General features: G+C 40.7%; 2 protein-coding genes across 5 annotated transcripts in view; one reads left to right on the top strand and one right to left on the bottom strand.

Annotated features, from left to right (window-relative positions):
- Window positions 1–6,051, top strand: part of RIPOR3 (RIPOR family member 3) — a 69,782-nt gene extending 63,731 nt beyond the window's left edge. For both annotated transcript variants that reach the window (XM_030532779.1, XM_030532780.1), the window contains exons 19-22: window positions 829–1,031; window positions 1,421–1,504; window positions 3,015–3,105; window positions 4,373–6,051. In XM_030532779.1, the coding sequence (XP_030388639.1) occupies window positions 829–1,031; window positions 1,421–1,504; window positions 3,015–3,105; window positions 4,373–4,473 (479 nt within the window). In that variant the 3' untranslated portion in view covers window positions 4,474–6,051. The remainder of the gene's footprint in view (window positions 1–828; window positions 1,032–1,420; window positions 1,505–3,014; window positions 3,106–4,372) is intronic.
- A 1,310-nt stretch (window positions 6,052–7,361) lies between these two features.
- The window catches only part of PTPN1 (protein tyrosine phosphatase non-receptor type 1), a 63,994-nt gene continuing 50,761 nt past the window's right edge, over window positions 7,362–20,594 (bottom strand). For all 3 annotated transcript variants that reach the window (XM_030532781.1, XM_030532782.1, XM_030532783.1), the window contains 5 exons: window positions 17,942–18,079; window positions 14,896–15,105; window positions 14,148–14,309; window positions 13,093–13,319; window positions 7,362–10,954 (listed from right to left, as the gene is read on the bottom strand). In XM_030532781.1, the coding sequence (XP_030388641.1) occupies window positions 10,750–10,954; window positions 13,093–13,319; window positions 14,148–14,309; window positions 14,896–15,105; window positions 17,942–18,079 (942 nt within the window). In that variant the 3' untranslated portion in view covers window positions 7,362–10,749. The remainder of the gene's footprint in view (window positions 10,955–13,092; window positions 13,320–14,147; window positions 14,310–14,895; window positions 15,106–17,941; window positions 18,080–20,594) is intronic.

Genomic DNA, 20,594 nt, shown 5'->3' on the forward strand with positions numbered 1-20,594 from the left:
CAGAGGAGTAGATGGTTTACGGTATCGCATGGTCATGACAGTGATGAGAGACAGATCAGTGGCATTAAGATTCCAGCAGAAACTCATATGCATTTGCTGAGAGGGCTACTGCTGAAACCCAGTCCACCCAGTACTTTGAAAATCTGAACGTGGCAGATACTGGGGTAGTTTCATTTCCTCTGGGCCATTCAGTGCGTAAACGCAAAGGGGTAGGAAGTTTGTCTGCTATCTCGTGCAGGATTTCAGAAGGACAGTGTGGTGCATTATTTTTAAAACTACGCATATTATTCTCTCTCCATGGTACACTTCCACTCCTCCTAACCAGTGCAGCCTTATCTTTCACAGATGCTTGTTTTAACATTTTTCAGTTTTCCCTCTTTTTTAGTAATAGTCAAATTATCGCTCTTCCAAAAGGTTTCGCATTCACCCAATGTTTGTATTAATTTAGCATCTATGGGCCTCAGTTAAGGACCAGGGCCCCATTTTGCTAGGCACTGTGCATACATATTGTAAAAACATAACCCTAGCCTCAGAGAGTTTACAAGCTAGGTTTATGAGGAGATGAAAAGGACAAACTGAGGGAAGAAGGGAGGATAAGAGAATGGTAAAAGGAGCATGTTTTGTGCAGGCCAGCCGTACTTGCATCTCACCTCTTGCCTAGTCATGTACCTTACAAAGTATTTTCTAAGAGACAGCCTTGTTCAGTAGTGATGTTAATAAGGGGCACACATCTGAGGTAGGAGACAAAATTGGAAGGGACTTCTCAGAACCAGCTCTCCATAGACACTGCACTCATTTGTCGCTGAACTGTGATTCTTCCATTTGCAGTGATGCTAATTGAGGAGCTACAGTGCCCCGGGCGACTTAAGAAAATCAAGAAATTAAAAGGGAAGCGACTGAGCCAGCTCCAGCCTCTACCCCAAACTTTACGGCTGCTCGGGATTCTGCAGCTCGATGACAACCGCCTTGTCAGTAAAGCAGCAACGTCCTGTCTCTCCCGGGCGGCAATGAATAAGAATTTCAGGGAGAAGGTATTAACTGAATTGGGCCACTTCATGGTTTCTCACCAGTTTTCAGAGTGAGATGCTACAAGTCAAGGAATCCTACCTCCCTGAGAGCAGCTGTATTTTGGGGAAAGGAGTTATACGCTGCACCCCATTTCTAGGAAGCTTTCAATATCTGCTACCCCAGTGGGTGCAGTGTGAGTTAAGGATCAAAACTGACTGGTTCTATCCTGCACTATTGACTCCTCCCATATTCTACCCCCGAGACTGCTGCCTTTCAGCATCAGAAATTATTCCTGTATGTTATTTGATCAATTTCAGATAGCTAAAACTGCTCTGGATCTCAGTCCTCTTGGCATTCAGAACACTTGAGAAGTTACTTGTAGGGTAACCAATCACTCAATCTTATTTTCTAGGCTCTGCTTTTTTACACGGATATTTTAGCTGAGTGTGATGCAAAAATACAGCAAGCTGCATGTCTGGCTCTCAAAAGCCTCAGAGTAAGTGTGTTTGATTGGATAACTGGATTTTTACTGGGTGGGGCTGTGTACAGCTGTATGGCCAAAGGTTCATCTTAATTTTTTCTGGTGGTCATTGTTCAGATTTTTCTTTAAATTACCTTATATACGGTACATGAAATGGGGAGTTTCTTTAGCTCTGAATTGTTTTTGCTGCTACTTGAGGCAGCCAGGAGAGAGAGCACTGATCATCTAAACCCTATTAAAACTGGGACGACAGAGTACAGAGAGTAGACACAATGAGTGGTCTTAGTTACTGCTTCCCCGTCAATAGAAAGAATGGTGGGGTTGGAAAACATGTTCTGATTGGAGAGACATTTTAGCTTCTAGCAAGGTACTAACAATGGAACCAAACACAGAATATAGTTTGTGCTCTTGCTTTAAGATTGGCTGATTTATTGAATACATTTCTAATCCTGTTTTGAGAGTAACTGCTCATCAACAATCCCAGCATGCTAGAGGCTGTCTTGTTTTTTAAAAACATCTGCCCAATTTCTGTCTTAAGTTACCAGCAGATTCCAACACATATTAGCAGAACTTCTCCTGCGCAGAGGGGAGTCAAATCCTTCCAATAACTTTTATAACCAGTTTGCACATAAGCAATTACTGTCGGCACAACTCTTTTTTATAAGGAAATGCAGTCATAAGATAGACCAAGCCACTAACTCTGACTTTTTAGGAATGACTGTTAGAAAGCAGTCTTAGGCCCTGTGTGTCAGCAACCATGTGATAACTTTGCTGACTCAATGCTCTTTGGGCCTGGTTCACCATTGCATTACTTCAGTTTTATGCCAGTGTAACTCCATTGAAACTGCACATACAATACTGGAGTAATGCCTTGGTGAATCATGTCCTGTATCTTCAAAACTTTAATTCTTTGAGACTAAGTTAGGCGGTGGCAAACCTATGCCCATGGTCAGGACCGGCGCTAGGGATTTGAGCGCCCTAGGCAGACAGCAATTTTGCCGCCCCGCGCGCTGGTCCCGCGGCTCCGGTGGAGCTGCCGCAGTGGTGCCTTTGGAGGGTCCGCTGGTCCGCGGTTCCAGTGGAGCTGCTGCAGTCGTGCCTGCAGGAGGTCCACTGGAGCCCCGCGAGGAGCCAACCATCTGCAGGCACGACTGTGGCAGCTCCACTGGAGCCGCAGACCCTCGCAGGCACCACTGCGGCCGCTCCACCGGAGCTACCTGCCGCCCACCAATTATTCTGGCGCCCTAGGCGATTGCCTAGGTTGCCTAAATGGTAGCACCGGCCCTGCCCATGCTAAGAAAATCAACCTATAGCTAATTCGGGGGGGGGGGGGGGGAGGGAACGGGAATGGAGCACAATCATATTAGAATTGAGATACAAGAGATGGCAGTTGAACAGCTGGTGCATGTCTGTGTATTTATGTACAGATAGTACCTTGGTGTTATGGTGGGAAAACTGTTTGAGAGAAACGATCAGGACTGCTTATTAAACAGATAATGCTGCAGTTTTTTCTTCTCCCCAACAGGCCATAGAAAGCATTGAGCAGATTGCCAGCCTGTGTCAGTCTGAAGCAGAGGATGTACGGAACGCTGCCAGGGAAACAACGTTGTCATTTGGTAAATCTTTATTGCAGCTTTAAATAAAGATTCTGAAAGGAGAGTGACAGATGAGTGATTAAGAAAACAAAATAGGCCTGAAGTTTTTACCAACATGTTCTTCAGTAAAAGAATATGTTTAAGGCTGAGCTAACAGGTACAGAGATGTTTCGCGACACACTGTCAGAACGTTACAACAATCTTAATGCAACATATGTGCTAAGTCTTTCAAGGCTTTGTATATATACAGGCCCAGAAGACAGCTTGATGGGGGGGAGCTGTACAAACTATTAACCATTGTAAAGGGACAGTGAGCAACAAGATGATTTCATGTAACAAACAAGTCATAAAATTAAAGGTTAAAATTCCAGCATTGCTGTCAATACTACTGTTAGCAATAAAAATATTAGCACTTGGTACTCTCCTCTGGGAGCTGTGTACATAAAAGTCTAATCAGGCCGGTAACTAGGGTGAAATCTTATTGAATCTAAGTAGGATTTGATTTTAAAATATGTAATGTGGACATCACTGTTGTAAATAAAGGGGCCAGTTGCACATATAGGGACTGATTCAATGAAGTGACAGCAGTATAAAACTCGATTGACAGCGAGGGGAGGGAGGGGTCAGGCTCAGAAAGTAACTGCCAAAAATACCAGAGCAAGGGGTGTATTAATGAACTTGCATTTTCCAGAGAGAGAAATTAAGCTGTGATACAGCTGCCATCAAGGAACTGAAATTAGGTTGGCAAAGATGGGATCTGATCCTGTGCAATTACTGTCTGAGTGAGGCAGGATGGGAGCACATATACTTGGAGAGTCTCTTTAGTTACTATACCTTTGGCATAGATAGTATGTATTGACTTTCCTTTCACTTGTGATACATTTCTTACCACATTTAGATTCGTAGCCAGTGACTAGACAATTGCCCCAGGATAACAAGAATTGTTTCATTTTAAGATGTTCCTTTACAATTCATCTGCATTAAGGCCAGATTTTTCAAACTACTAGTGCTTTTGGGTGCCTCTTTTCTGCTGCCTTAAAGAGGCCTGATTTTCAGCAGGTAGATGCTCAGCCGCTTTTGGAAATGGGGTCCCTTTTAAAGGTATCTGAAGCTGAGTATCCAAAAAAAAAACACTAAGGCAGTGATTTTCAGGAGTGACTAAACACCCAACTTGTAACAAGGTCATAAGAGGAGGTGCAGAGTTATGGTGAAACTGCAACAGATCCTCACCTCAGAGCTTCTCCCAGATTTCTTGTCCTCACTATGATTTGTCTGTCTTTATTTGTAGGTGAAAAAGGACGACTAGCATTTCAAAAAATGGACAGAGTTTGCTGTGAATTGAAAGACACTGTATACCAAGAAGCTGAAATTGAAATCACAATATTTTAACTAAGGAAATGCTGAATCTGACCGACAGCCCAGGTGGCTACAGAAGGAGTTGATTTACCACTAGGTGGTTAAGTTAGCGCACACAGGTATCTAGCAGAAGATTGAGTGAGAGCATCCATATGGGACAGCTCTTCCAGTTCGGGGTTAGGACTAAAAAGCACACAGCAGTTGGCTCAGAATGCATCTGACCCTGAGCTAAAATCATGAAGTATCACTAGCTGGTGCTAGAGTAAATCCATCAGCCCCTCTCAGGCTGTCCCCACCAGAACGCACAAACTTTGAAACAACTCAGTCTGCAGTTCCAAAATAATAGGCAAAGGGTAAGTCTGACAAGAGATTTGGTAACATGTTTGTTTTCACTAAGAATCCTGACTCAATTTCAAAAGCTTTCTCCCCCAAAAACCCTCAACTCTGCAGCTGGTTTGGGGATTCATGAGTGGGAAGGGAGCAGAGGTAAAGTGCAGTTGTATAACTGACATGTGACAGTACTGCCTCTATCTTACTCAGAGCATGAGCACAAATGAAGCTTAGTGTGAAGAGGTGGTGAAGCAGAAAGGAAACATCATGTAGGAACTCTGAACTGATGGCACTGGGCCTGTTGGTTATCCTCTCAAAGTGTTCTCCCCTTCATTTTGAAGTAGTCTGTGCTATAGAAGGGTCAGCTCTCAGTTGGTGTGAAAGGAGCCTCTCTCTTTGGGTTACAGCAGCTGAAGAGCTGGTCTTAAATGTAGTTTTGCTACAGCCCATGGAGTTTTGATTTTATGAATACAAGACACTGTGGATGTGGACAGTGTCACTAATGAGCCAGAATGCCTATATAAAATTAGGCAATGTATGCTAGATCTGCAGAACACTAGTACAAGCCGGCTCCCATATCAGCATCTATTGAAGTTATAAACCAGCACTTGTTCTGTCAGAAGTCATAGCAGCTGCCATGCACTTTAAAACATCATTTCTACGCTAGTCTGTGCTTTCTTGTAAATTTGAGTAAGAGCTCAAAAGTTCACTGGTTTCTGGAAGCAATGTAAAAACGTGCAGTAAACAAATTGGGATTTCAGTGCTTGATGCAAGAGATGTTTGAAATTAATCTGAAAACAGTGTAAGCGTAGATAGAAGGAAACTATTGGGGCAATGTTTCTTCAGCCTCACTTGTTTAAGAATTCAGAACATGCATATCCTTCACATTTATGGAGTAAGTGTACAGAACTGAGTTGTATATGGACAGCTCCAGGCAGAAGTGTCAAGTTTTTAATTTATACACTTACTCATTTAATCTTAGGCTAAGGTTAAAAAAAAAGGTACCTGAAGTCAGGCTCCTTAATCCATACTTAAGCACGCAGAAGTGGCCTGATTTTCAGCAGAAGCTGCTGAATGGTCAGCTCTTGAGAATAAGGCCACCCAATCTGAGTATTCAAATATGGGTTTAGGAACCTTACATGAGGCACAATACTTGAACAGTCTTGGTTTATGTATATATTATACAGTATATTGTGCTTTGTACTTTTCTATTCAGTATTTATTTCTATGTTGGTTTACATACAGTTTTCTAAAATTTTAAATAAAACATTAAATACTTGCCTTTTTGCAAACAGTCTGTATGCTGAAAACATTATGGGGGTAACCATTAGTTAATACATTCCTCAGAGCAAAACCATTGAAATAAACCACAGCTGAAATATGGGGGAGGATTTATCACACTTTTAGTTCTATGGTCACTGCTTATGAAATATGAACCTGAATTTAAGTTAGTTTGTTTAGTTACCAGTAGTTACTTTGGAAGCATTCTCAGCTCATTTCAAACTTGACAGTCACTGAAATCAGAGAGCAAAAGTATTTCCTACGTCTATATAACACCTGCTCTGGCTCTTTTGGGAAAAAACAAACAGAACATAAAAGTCTGACATTCAAAATCAGGCTGAAACTTTTTGCTCTGAAATAAAACAGGGCTGTTAGGGAGGAGACACGCTGGCTTGAAAAGCATCCTTAGGTTACTGTTCCACTCCCAACATAAAACAGGAGAGCTCTCCCGCAGCAGTACACAGGGCTCCACTTAATTTGCAGACATTTACAAGCAGAGGGCATGCACACAGTTGTAATATTTGCATATATTATAAGTTCATCCTTACAAGAGAACAAGGAATAGCTTATGTTTAAAAGCGAGAGAGGACTGTGGCACAAGAACAAAGCTGATCCAAGCTGTAGTCTGAGCTACGCTTTATGCAGTTACTCTAGTGAGACTCAGGGTTTTCGACACTGGTGTTTCTCTCATGTAATTGTAAGGAGTTACTGGGAATGGCATCTCCAGGCAGCTTTACTTAAATTATATTCAAATACAGAGGAACATGTACAACCACCACTCTACCCATAGATCAACATCTGTTAATCAAAAGGCCTGAAGCTTGTCTCATTAAAAAAGTCTCTGAAAGCACCTGAGAGATGTCATATTTACATCTGCAGCAATCCTTGTTGTACAGACTGCTGCAGCATATAGTCCCATCCTGAAGAAGAAATTTAGCAAATCAATCCACAGCTGGTAAACTGTTGTAAAAACAATTACAGTGCTTTAGAGATCTTTAATATTGCAGGTTGCACCTCAGAGTTTACTGATACGAACCAAATACTACGTATTTAAACTCAGTTGAACATCTATGAGCAGGCCGACGTGTAGTGAAAATGCATTTTATTTTATAGCAGACAGCTAGTTATTGACCTGAAAGCAAGTTTTCTGCACTAGTGGAAATATTCTTAACATTTTCTATTAATGTGAGAAATCACAAAATAATCAGTAGGAGGTAAAATCTTGTTGATAACCCAAGGGTCTAAATTTATTAGTGACTTTAAACCATCTCTACCTCTGTGATAAAACAGGAAGTGGAAAGACTCATACATCCATTCTTTAAAAATTTTTTATTGTTGCAACTAAAACGAGAACTGAAAACTTGTATGGGAAATTGAAAAACTGTACAGTTACTGAAAACTGTGAGGTCATTGCAGCGCCTTACACAAAAGACAAGATACCTGAAAATGTATTATACCAAAACATTTAGCTTTTGTTTTTTATTTTTTTTATATTTTTTTTTAAAAAAAAGTTTATTCTATGGCAATCTGTAAAAAAGAAAGACCTGATGAGTAAATATTTGCTTAAGGCATATAGCAGAGCAGCTAATTTTCTAACATGGATATTTGTCCATTTTTCCAAGAACAGGTTAATCAATACACCCACTTTGAAACACTACTGTATATACACACACCCAAACTACTACATACATATACAGGACATCAAAACAAAATGCTTACAGTTTAGCATTATAAGCCTTATACACACACCTCACGGCTTACAGGGCATTCCACTGTATGTTCCCACTACAGTACAAGGCCTCCTTGACTTTAAACAGATGAAAGCCAAGTAGTGAAGTTAGCTGGGAGAAAGGGGCATGTTAGCTAGAGTGGCTCTCTCTCTGTATAGCGAAATGTGTTTAAGTTTTTCTTTGTGGAAAAGATTGCAAGTACAGTACAACTGTGGATTCTAAGGAGGGATGCTATGCTTTCATCAACCCCAACTTTTATATTTGTCCAAATCGAGAGAAATACTGCAAGACCCATTCAGTTCATGGGCCACTCGTTTATTTCACCAGTCTGTTTCTAGAGATCAATTAGGGCTCAATAGCACAAAACACTCACTTGAAACCTTGCTTTATTGGTGACCTTTCCAAAAGCAGAGTTTCCCCAAGTGCAAGTTTCTGAATGCAGCACAGCAAGTGATTCTGAAATTGTTGAGATATTTGCTGCCAAAATTGACTGGAGGTGAGGTGTGAATATGGCTTAATACACACTTTGGAATGTTTGTATTATACTTACTCAGCTGAAATGAACGATGCTAAACAACTGGGTTACATTGAGTATGCAGAAATTCAATAGAAAATCGTGCCAAATATTAGGCAAGTACATGTTACCTGATAACACACCAAATCAATGTATCGCTGAATGAAGACACTTTCAGCAACACCCTTTGAACCACAGCCACTTAAATGATCAGATCATGCAAATATTATCTGGGCACATCAGTAAGCAGAAGTATAAGTTTTTTCATCTTTCAAGCACATGATATTTAATCAGGACACTAGAAGACTTTACATGCATTCTAATACAAAGGGGGTACAAATGTTGCCCTACAACAATATTCTACCAGTTGGAGAGAATAATGGGAACAAAGCAATCACATACTGTATCTTAAATACACAAATGATCCATTATATATTATCATTTTCTATACTCAATTTTTCATGTTTCCAATAATATACTAAATACTGACTGCTTACAATATTCCCCCTTTCAAGTACTGGTCTGACCAACAGTCTCACAGGTAAAATTTTAATTCCCAGTACTACCTGAGGATTTATTTATTATTGTACTTTTGAGAAGCCCTTGATGCAAGCTTAACAGTTAAACTCCAAAACAAATAAACACAACCCTTCCAACCCCAAGTCAACACCTTATGGATTTAAGGAAAGAGCAAGAGCTACTGGCAGCTTTGAAAAAAATAAATATGGAGTGAAAGGACTGTTACACAATATACTCCATAAAGATGTTTACACTGAGAACAGTGGTTAAGTGCTACACAACTAGAATGCATTTAAAAAGCACTGATTAGTAACATCTGCAGATCAGTCATCATAGTTTAGTTATCACCACTACTGCTTTAAGTAGCAAATTTGCTTCTAATCTCTGCCCTCCGAGCAAAGATTTTCTCTATTATTGTTTAAAATGTATGAATTTCGTACTCATGAAAGGAAAAGACTAACAGCATTGATGAGAATTCGGTTTAGTGCAATGCAAGCTTCCAGTCACAGCTCTGCTAATGCACTCCTAACACTATTCAAGGCCTGGGCCTCTCGAGTCGGCACAACCAACTGAGCCAAGTTGTGTCACCACTGTTTGGTTGTTTTGTCCTAATTTTTACTCTACACCACGCAGCTCTTTTCTCACTTTAAGCTAAGATAGGAACACCCATATCTGCAGAGCTGCCAGGCCTCAGGCACTTATGCCCTTCTACCCCAGTAATCATTTAACAACATAATTTCAAACCAAACTAAAGTCAATATCGAAATCTTTACTAAAAAAAATTACACAATCGCTTGCATCATGATAAGCCAACTGGTATGTTCAAAGACCAACATGTCTTCTGTTGATCTTTTAAGTTGTTAAGGAAGCTGCCATGGCATTAATTGCTCTGGATATATTGAAATGCTTTCCAGATAGTTTCCCACATCACCCTTGAGTATGCTTCTCCTCCCTCTGGTTTGTGCACAAAGCACATTACTCCGTACAAGGCAGATTTAGAGTGAAACTGCATTTTTACATTCCAAATGATGAAGTTTAAAAACTGGTCCTTCTCAACGCCAGCTGAACAGCTGTAAAATGCTGGTGGACATGTTTTGGTTGAATTTCCCTTCCTGCTTCCCTCCTCCCCCACATCCCAGAATATAAAGGTAAAAACAACTTTACAGAGATTGGTACAATGTAAGTAGGCATAGGTGCAAGTAGAGTGCAACAAAAAAAAAGTCAATGGGGAAGTACAATTTTTTCCCCCTTAAACAATGTTTGACATGTTGGGATACCCTGAGCAAATGCAGAAGCCTGTTTTTATAAAGATATGTAAAACAAGAAGCTAGTTAAGAACAGTTATGCCATGATTAAATATATCTATACCACAGGCACTGCCCACAACTCAGTCTTTAATAGATGAAGTGAGACAAAAAAAGAGCCTCCCCCTTCCAAAAAGTTTACATTCTTCAGATATGTGGATTCTCTCTCTTTTTGGGAACTCAGTAATAATATAAATCATGTATTTGGTTACAACACTTGGAGAGTACAAGCAAGTTTCACTTGTGCCTAGTTTCTTTCTGAAGTAACACAAAGAAAAAGAACTGGCTTTTAAAAAAGGCTAAAAACAACAATGTGTTGTAATTCTATTATTCCATAAAAAAGAAAAAAAAGAAAAAAAAAGACTTATTTGGCATTTTCTCTGCTTACTCCTGAATATTTTAAGGCCCTGAGATTAGAATATTATGTTCTTGGGACCACAGGGCTAAATTAAACCCTAGTGCATCAATTCTCTCTTTAAGCCCTAACCAAAAGTTCCAGCCTTTCAATCTAAGGTATATTTCCACTGAGACAAGGCTCAGATGCCTCAATTAGATTTCTTTCATAGAAGCGGATTATACACTGGTCAAACTGTTGTTGTTCTCTGCATACTCTATCTTGCAGACATGTCCATCAATGAAAACATACCCTGTAACAAAGGTAAGCACCTGCTGTGAGGACAGTGAACACGCAGATATTCACTAGAAATGGCTTCCAAGTTGTGGTCATGTTCTCATCATCCTCTTCTGCGTTTTCTGACTTCACTGGCTCTTCTTTGTGAGGTGAGGCACACAGATTTTCACCAGTCCTCCTCCTCAGTTCAGTGTCTTGACTAGTGCTGAGGGATGAAGAGATAAATATTCAGTATAGTATTCTTCCAAGGGGGAAGGTGTGTGGACAGAGGCCCAATCCAGAGACACCTCACCGACACTTACAGATGAAGCTGTAGATCAGTTGTCACCAAGAGATTTTACCCCTGATGCACAAGATGTATCCTTTTATAGTTGGGGCTTTCAATTAGAGGTTTAAGCTGATATTTATTGCCCTGATCAGCTGGGTGTTGCTAGTAAACAAGTTGCTTCTTATCCCAAGTTGATTCCATATCCCTGATGGTGCTCAAGCATTTACCCAGTTCAGACTCTCCACTTCAAGGCCACACATCGGCAATCACCCTTACAAACAGGAATTCCTGACAGTGAATATATTCAAAACTATTCTGTGCCCATAAAAACACACAAATGCTAATTGCACCAAAACGCTGAACGTGTTATCACCAAAGCATGCGCAAGCGTTGGAGCAAGACAGTAGGGATGGAGCTCTGTATAATTATACACAAAACACACCCCTAAATTAAGGCTGCAAAATCAAGCACTCAAAAGTGAAGACATGCCAGAATTAAGTTTGCTTGTGTAATCTTAATTTGGCCCCCTTGTGTGTATGCATTCGGATACAGTATAATTACAAGATCACATACTATTTTTCTATACCCTTAAACTTGTTGTTTCAATTATATATTTAATTTTGTGCTTGTTTCCTAGATTTTTTTTTTTTTTTTTTTTTTAAAGGCAACTCAAAAAATAACCAGAAATTCCATCCTCTGGCATCACACTGACTCCCACATGGGTTATCAGCAGGGGATGCTACTGGGCAAGCATGTCCTTTTATAAAGAGCAATAATGATAAAAAATTATGGAGACCAGCTTAAGGTGACGGAAAGAACTACTGAACGTGCCTCATTTCGTGTCAATACTTACAGCTCTTAGGGTCACTCCCCAGCCAGTTTCACAAGGCGGAGTGGCTTACAGCATTAAGTTTCCCAACTTTATTTGACAAAGAATATCTCCAGAACTTTGTAGGAAATGTTGAAAGTTAGATGTGCCTATTCCTAGCATTCCCTTGCAAAACTGGGTGTGTCCCAGGTGTGATCATTTGTTTCATTTGCCTGAGATACCCTCGGAATTCTCCCCTCAACTGTTCTCCTGGTGACTTCTGATGTCCCCTTGCCCTTTCCCCCCAGAAGGGGTTTTTAGTTGGCTATTTTGGACAGACTGTCAGAAATAGATCAATATCCAGTACATCACAAACTAAGGATTGTTACAGAAGAATCTACTGGAATCTGCTGTAACATAGCATACTATATTTCAGATTTGTAGAACAGCAGTGACATCTGGTGGTTAAAACACAAACAACCCTTAATTTCCCCACCCCCCGAGTTACAGGTTTATTCTTTAGGCCAAACACTTTGGTCTAGCTAGACTGAAAGGGAGAATAAATTTTCTGCTGAAGAATTTTTTTTTTTTAAAAGGTCATAATTGATTTGACCTGTAGTAGAAAGCAAAAATAGTTCCCCAGCATGAAAGATGCATATGACAAGAGAACTGTAGATTTAAAAAAAAAAAAAATTTAAATAAAGGATGAACCGCATCTTTAAGGTAAAGAAGTGTTTTGATATTGAATGAAAACTGTCCATTCCTATGTTCTAATATCAGTACTGAACTGACTTAAAAGGACATTTTCAAATGTTGCAGGATCTCTCTGATAAAGTATGTGGAGCAACAGATACCTGCACTGATTGGGGTGGCTGAAGCTAGCTGGCTTAGCTTCAAGCCAAAGGCCTGACAATCCACCTAACATGTAAAAGAACCCTGTATAACCAAACCCCTTGTGCACCTACATGTGACGCTAAACCATGCAGTCATTGTGCCTCCTCCATCATAGCCTAGCAAGAGCTGTCAGGTCACTCTCGTATCCTTTTCACATCTCACCTAAACAAAGCACGTGGGCCTTTGGAAATAAAGGGCTATAATCCTATTCTAGCAGCATTGTTACACAAAAAGCATCAAGTTCTGTCCACCACGCTTTATAGGTGGTGCTAAGTGGCTCAAACAAGGGAACTTTCTACATACAGCTGTGAATCTACAGCAGGATTTCCTGGAACAGTCAAAAACATCAACACAAACAACTTGACTGAATTACCTGTCTGTACCCAGCTGCACAAATGTGCCATCAGGTACTGTCTCCTCCACAGCGCTGACTATACATCTGATCTCTTCCTCTACCACCTGGTGGTTAGGGAAAAACTCGGTGTGTTCGTGCATCCGACCATTGTGCATTTCTGACGTTCGCTTTGGTGGCCTTGGGGGTGGGGGAGTATGTTCTGGTGGAGGCTCCAGGTCTTCATTGGAAAGCTCTTTCCACTGCTCCTACACAGAAGAAAGTGCCTATTAAGCTCTGCTATATTATAATGTTTTATATTAAAACCACTGTAATTCTAACATTAACATGGCAGAGGCTTTACACATTAGTCATTGTTTTACTTTCAGGGTCACTGTTCAGATGCATTCACCTCTCCCTCCCCCCCCCCCCCCAACTGAACAGTATACCCACAGCCCAACCACACACATGGGAAACATTAACTGGAGATTTAATTTTGTGCTTGAAAAGACTCTTTAAGTAGCAACATGAATCCCATTTTGTGCTGTAGTGTTATTTAGCAATAACTTAAACATGCATACTTCAAAGGAGACAACACTGGAAGAATCTACAGCATGTTGGAAAATTGTAAAGGGCCTAAATAGAAGACAGCAAAACAGCATCATGAGGCTCACACAGCAATGGCTATCTCCCAACTGTTTCCCATAGGGTCACAAGGAGAATTTTCCACATGACGGCAGCTACTGTGGGCTATTTGTACTTGTACAAACACATCAACGTGTGTAAAACAATGCATTAGATCCAAGAGCATTGTGCACTAAAGTTATTTTACACTGCTCATGTCAAGGATAGTATGTAGTTTAATGATTCATTCAGCCCTCTTAACCTTATTCAACCATACTAACTTCCCTCATAACATTTGCCTAGCTACATGCAATTATGAGGTTTGTGGATCTTAATCTTGATATTGTCGTATGCTGTATTGTAGCTGCATCAATCCCAGAATACGAGAGACACAAGGTAGGGGATGTCATATATTTTATTGGCCCAACTCACCCCGCTTCTCTCTGTACAAATGATATGCATTCAATACTCACCTGCACCGAAGCATCTCCCATAATAAATTTTGCTCCTTCAATAACAGCCAAGTAAGAGAAACGAAGTTGATCTGCTGTCTGTATAAGCCCCATTCTGTACTTTCTCATTTCTAAGAGAACTTGCTTAATGTCCACAGAAGAAGGATCTTTCCTTTTGTCCATCTGAAGGTAAAGATTTGAAATTTGCTTTACACAGATACACACTCTATGCAACAAATGAGTTGCGTTGAAACACATTAGGCTTCAAACTGTTCCCATGTTAACGAGTATGGGGATGAAGGTAACATGTGGGACCTTCTATCAGGCCTTCGCTGCTTAACAAAAGATGCAGTTTTACCTCAGGATAATAATACATATGAGCTATCCCCAAAGTAAAAAACAAACAGTAAAGACCAGGCACTTTAGTTTTACCGCAAGGTAAATTGGGCAAGGACCACTTCTCTTAGCAGGGAAGACAAAGCCTAACTTTGCGAGTCACTCCAGCTGGAACCAGTGATAGTTTTCTTTCATACTCCCACAATGGCCCATTCAAAGCTCAGTTTGCTTTAGCTTTAAAATGAAAATATATTACCAAAGACAAATATAAAAGTCGAGTAAGAGACAAATGTCTCAGAGGAATGTGTGTCACTATACCACAATTCATGAAAGGTGCCATGGCTCACACAGGCTTCAAATAAGGAATTCCCAGAAGTAACTACACAAAGTTGTAACTCACTCCTTATTCCTATCTAGAGTAAGCGGTTCTTACCAGTAGAAGACATGTATCAACCAAACAAAAAGTTCCCGATCTTCCAATTCCTGCACTGCAATGCACCACAATGGGTCCGTGCTCAGGACTTAGTGAGCCAGACTCTCTCACTTTGAACAGGAAGTTGAGGAACGAAGCAGGAGATTCTGGGACTCCAAAGTCAGGCCATGTGGTATAGTGAAAGTGCAGAATTTCTCTAGTTTCTTGTGCCTGTAAAATATAATGTTTCCAAGCTATAAGAATCTCTAGATACGAGTATTCAAGCACAGCTACTGTCTGCAATAACATACTAATCAGAGGAAGAATACCACTCATCACATTTGTATCCCTAGTAAGTGACTAATTTTTCTAGTATATTCCATTAAAAGGGATTTCCAAGATCAGTCTTGACACTACAAAAATATACACATCTACATTCTACAATTCATAAGGAAAGGGGCAGGATTTCACTTGTACCGCTCCATATTGAATTCATGCCATGCTGCTTTCTCTTTTCAAATCTAACCTTGAAAATGATTCCTTTTAAATTTATGATGGACTAAATCCTACTCACCATTCTATTAACCGCTCAGCAAGAATACTTGCTTGCTCATTTGCTGCTTTCCTCTAATATAACCCAATCCATTTTCCTATGAAGTTCTCCCATTCAGCGTTTAAGAGCTGCTGAATCCAATTCTAAAGCACTATGTGCTTGTAAAGTATTGTGTGTGTCTAAGAACCTATATAATTTACAGATAATTCTCTGACCATAAAAGCCTTGTGATGTTTTGAAAGAAGGACACTAGATAAAACTAAAATTATACAGAGTAATTTTACAGTTTATAGCTCAGATGTACATTTTATTCCCATATAAAATGGGCACTACAGCCTTCCAGTAAATGGGCTGGCTGAACTCTTTGGAAAATGAGGCACCTCAAGTTGCAAGAGCAGCTCGGACTTGTCCAAAGCACAGACCTTATATTACCACAGTTTTTTCTTTCACAACCAACAACCTCTACTAAGCTGAAAGCAATCTCAGAAGAGTGTTAAGACTGATACTCTCAGCCTCCTGAAATCTTGAACCAAAGCTTTGGAAGTTTGTCTGTTGCAGACACTGTAACCTGGGATGCTTTTCTGACAACTGCCGAGTTCTTTCTAGTATAGTTTGGCTAGTGAAATTTGTACCTGACAATGGGCCTATTTTCAGCTTCCTGGCAAGAAATTATAGATATTAGGTGCGGGGGATAAGTATTCTCTCCCAATAACAGGCAATACTAGGTTTTAAAAAGCTAACTAAAAAGGCAAACTGGAAACAGCAAAGTAGAACTGAAATTAGCATGTCACTAAAATGTATTTGGCGTTCACTACCTGTCCACTTGCACCTGCTCCAACACAGGTTCGAGATGCTCTGTGGACTTTGATTTTCACTAGATGCAGATGTTAGTTTCGATTAGACATGCTCATTGCAGCTGCCCCTTTAGCCAATCTCCTCCAGCATAGTTTCAGTGGCCTGCCCCTCCCTCTGCTGTGAATGACTCTGCTAGGACTCCTCTCTGCTGTATTTATCCATGTGCACAGTGTATCCTCAGCATTGCTTTGCACTGTACCCCACTGTACTGTTTTATTTGGTCACCGCCAAAAATAAACGGTTCCAGAGAGTCCCCTTTTAGCAACTAAGAGCTTGAGCCTCAGTGGGGCTCCATGTGGGCACAGAGTTCCACCTGCGCAGAGCTCATTGCAGGATCCAGGACTAACGCTGCTGGGTGTCGACTTCGTGGGTCTAGTGAAGACCTGCTAAATTGACGGCAGAGCGCTCTCTGGTCGACCCCGGTACTCCACCTCTCCAAGGAGAGTCAGGTAAGTCAACCAGAGAGCATCTCCTGTCGACGCAGTACAGTGAAGACACCAGGGTAAATCGACCTAAGCTACACCGACTCCAGCTACGTTATTCAATATCTGGAGTAGCGTAACTTAGGTCGATTTAACCTGGTAGTGAAGACAAGCCCTAAGAGAGGAAGACTGCTGATTTCCTTGCTGAAGGTTTTCAGTGTGAAAAGGTGAAGATTTAAGTCAGCGCAGGAGGGATGATAAGGAGACAAATTCCAAGAGAAGGTCTATTCTCAGAAGATGGTTTTAAAAAGCTCCATGTATATATTCATTAGCAAATTGGTAACGGCCAAGAGCTTGGAAGAGTAATTATTCCAGACAGACATTCCTGTACAGAGGTACTGCACTTTTACACAGAGATGTTATACAGGTAACACTGCCCTAACGCTCCACATGGACTCTAAGCCTAGGTCTATACTTGCGGCAGCGAGTTCCTACACTGCGTGTCCCCCTAACATGGGTAAAAACAGCAGTGCAGGTAGTGGGGCACTGCTTAGATGAATAAAGACACTCCAGAACCTTTGGGTATGTCCTCTACAGGGCTCTATCCTCCCAGAGCAGTGCCTCCTCTATCTACACTGATGTCTTTAGTGGAGTAGTGGCCCACTGCCTCCCTGCTGGCAGAGCCTTTCCACAATGCAATGAAAGAGTGACAGTGGGAAAAGGCTCTGGCAGCTCCCTGCTGTCTCTCCCCAGCCAGCCTCTTTCACTGCCACACTCACATACAGTTTGGATGCAGCCTGCTTTTCACTGCAGTGTGCAACTACGCATATCCTAAAAGTAGCTGTCACTGTAGATAAGATAATGCTGAAGACTTTGCAATACAATGTCCATTCATTCAAATTATGTTTTGAATTACAACAGTTAACCTCATAGATGTTAATACATATTGATTCTTTATACCTTGGAGTTTAACTTCTATGTTGATGGGGAAAATCAAAGGCTGAAAAGTGTTTATCCTCACAACCAGTACAGTCTAGAGCAAACTGCATTGGCATTCACAGACTAGAGCAATGCTAACATATTGAGAACCTCCTATGTCACGGATGGGCATGTTACCCAATTTCAACATCCAGTCTCTTTGTACTCGGAGCCTTTACACACCAGGATGAGGAAATACAGCTCATTGACGGGGAATTCAAGGACAACACTATCTGACTGGTGTGCTTTCCATACTTACGGTAAGGTTTTCCAATTCTAGCTGTCGTACGGTGTAATATGATTTTATATCTTCAGAAATTAAGGTTAACTTCAAGTTTGTATCCTCAAAGAGCATATCTTTCTCCTCTTTCTGTGGCCAGTACTGGGCACATTTTATCTAAAAAAGCAAGCAGAAGACAAGCACTAGTCACTTGGGTCTATGTTAAAAGGTGAGGAAAGAGTAGTGTTCCTTAATCCAGCATTTTTAAGTTATTAATTACATATATTCATGTGGCACTAAGGAGTCCTGAGGTCTAGTATATTGCAATAAATTCAAACATGCATTTCTAAAAAGAAAGGCTAGTTCTTGCAGGAGGGCCTCCTGCTTCCAGTACATTATGCAAGTACTACCTCAGCACGTCTTGGTATCTTTCACACAAAGGCCCAGAGGCTGACCCTCATTGCACCCCTGGAAAATTTTCAGAACACAACGGTGGCTTAGGGTGGATGTAGCCCTTCTACTCATCCCCTGGGGCACAAGGGTGTGCCGGGGCTGGGGAGGGATCAGGGGCTGTGCAAAGCTGCTGTAAGTCAGAACAGCCTCCCTGGAATCTGGTTAAAAGCACCCCAATATTTTTATTTGGACCCTGCATCAGCAGTCCATATAGTATGAAAAGAGTCAACTGGATCCTATACATTTAAAAGCTTGGGGGCTCAGAAGAACTTCAGAGATCATGATTTTAGGCAGTTTCACTTTGCAACCAACAGGCATAAAAGATGAAGTTGGACTGAACATCTCAAGGGAGGAGATTACTGTTAGAAAATAAGTGTTAATGAAAGACAGCACAATGTAAGTGTGAAAGCTTGTTTATAGAATCCATAATATTCTACATATAGAAAGTTACAGAATTACTAATTTGGAAGTAAAAAATGTCAGATGAGATTTTGGGGTATCCATTCACTCCCCACCAATGTAAAAAAGTCTTGAGATCATTGTGATTCCATATGGCACAGTTTAAAAGTTACAAAACTTTAATTGAGCTAAAAAAGGAGTCTGCAAATAGTCCTGCTACCTAGCTTCTGACTGTACATAGTAATTTTCTCAGTAATAATTTTCCAGGAAACCGAAGGTCTGCACCAATAAACTGTTGACATGCGAGAAACTTAAATGAGTCAGCCAAAAATACAAGTATTGCATTTTGCTCTGTACAAAGAGGAAATGACACCAAGGGATCTTGTTAGAAGTATACATAAAGTCTGCAACAATGTCTCTGACCTCTAGACCTATATGGATATTATGAATGCTAACAACTTAACTGATACTTTTCAGAATTTAACACAGCTCCTCCAAAACAGGATTTTGATCAGTGTGCCAAATCTCTGTTTGCAGAGGAAATGGATTACTGCACATGGCTAATGCTTCTTATATTAAATTGTAAATAAAGTGGCCTTAATTTGGAGTGGAACAAAGTTGAAATAAGAAAACTCGTTATTACATAGTTTATTACCAATGGAAAGTAAATTATGATGGGATGGTAATAAAATGCAAGAGAGCTGTCATGTGTGTAATGGGAGTTGGGACAAAGAGGATTTTACCTCTCAGGGAAGTTAGACAAACATTTTACAAATGGCATTTCATTTGTAGATAGTGATGGAATCTCAGGACATATTATCAAGGCCTACAATGCTTCCAATACTGGTTAAAATACTGAGCAGGTGACAACATGAAGCAAGGATACGTTATAATCATCTGCAATTTTTTAAAAGTTATCTTAGAAGAGAACAGTTAGCTTCAGGTCTTATTTCTGCACCAAATGGCTCTGCAAATAACATTTTGCTGAGTTCCACTGAAAATCTCTCACTGCTGGTTGTTGAGAACTATTAGTCCTCTGGCCTAGGGGATCTTGATAATTCTTTGCTTTGTTCAAAGTAAAAGGGGGTGGGAGAAGAGAGAAAGAGAAGAGATTGAGAGTGTGTGGTTGGAGAGGAAGGATGATTAAAACAGAATTACTGCAAATCCCCATTGAAGGTTACAGTTCACTATTTCCTTTACTAAAAAAGCAAAAAACTCAAATCAAGGCCAGAGTTAGAACACAGCTCACTGCACAACTATTTTCCATTAGGGGACACAACATGCCCACTTGCCCACTTACCCTCCTCTGAAATGGCCTTACAGTCAGCAAAGGAACTAAAAAAATCTCAGTGTACAGTTCTATTCAATCTTCAATTACTTTTTAACAAAATCCGCTCCATTGGCAGACCCACTACTGTGATCACAGTAATGGCAGCTTCCATTAACAAGCAAACTATGGTAACTTCTCCTGAGCCCATGGCTGCAGAACAAGTCCTGGGCCTAGGGATGGATGTCCCCCACTACCTGCCATGGAGCTAAGCCACCCCTCCTCCTCACTCATGCAGTGGATGAAAAGCGGTAAGAGCTATTAGTAGAGCCTGTGCTCCCCCACCTGCTTACAAGAAGGGATGAACCTCTTTTACAGCACAGGAGGACAAATGGCCAATACGTACAGAAATGGTTGGTGGATTTCCAGATATTTCACTAATTGGTTTCTAGTGATCATTCCCTGTGTCTAACTCCCCTCATTCCCTGTCCCAAGCTACGGGGAAATGTAGGTACGTAAGGGGCAGGGGTGAATTGATCAACATAGGAAATATGCAGATCAGGAGAAGTGAAA

This window comes from Gopherus evgoodei, chromosome 14 (assembly GCF_007399415.2).
Source record: "Gopherus evgoodei ecotype Sinaloan lineage chromosome 14, rGopEvg1_v1.p, whole genome shotgun sequence".
Lineage (NCBI taxonomy): Eukaryota > Metazoa > Chordata > Testudines > Testudinidae > Gopherus > Gopherus evgoodei.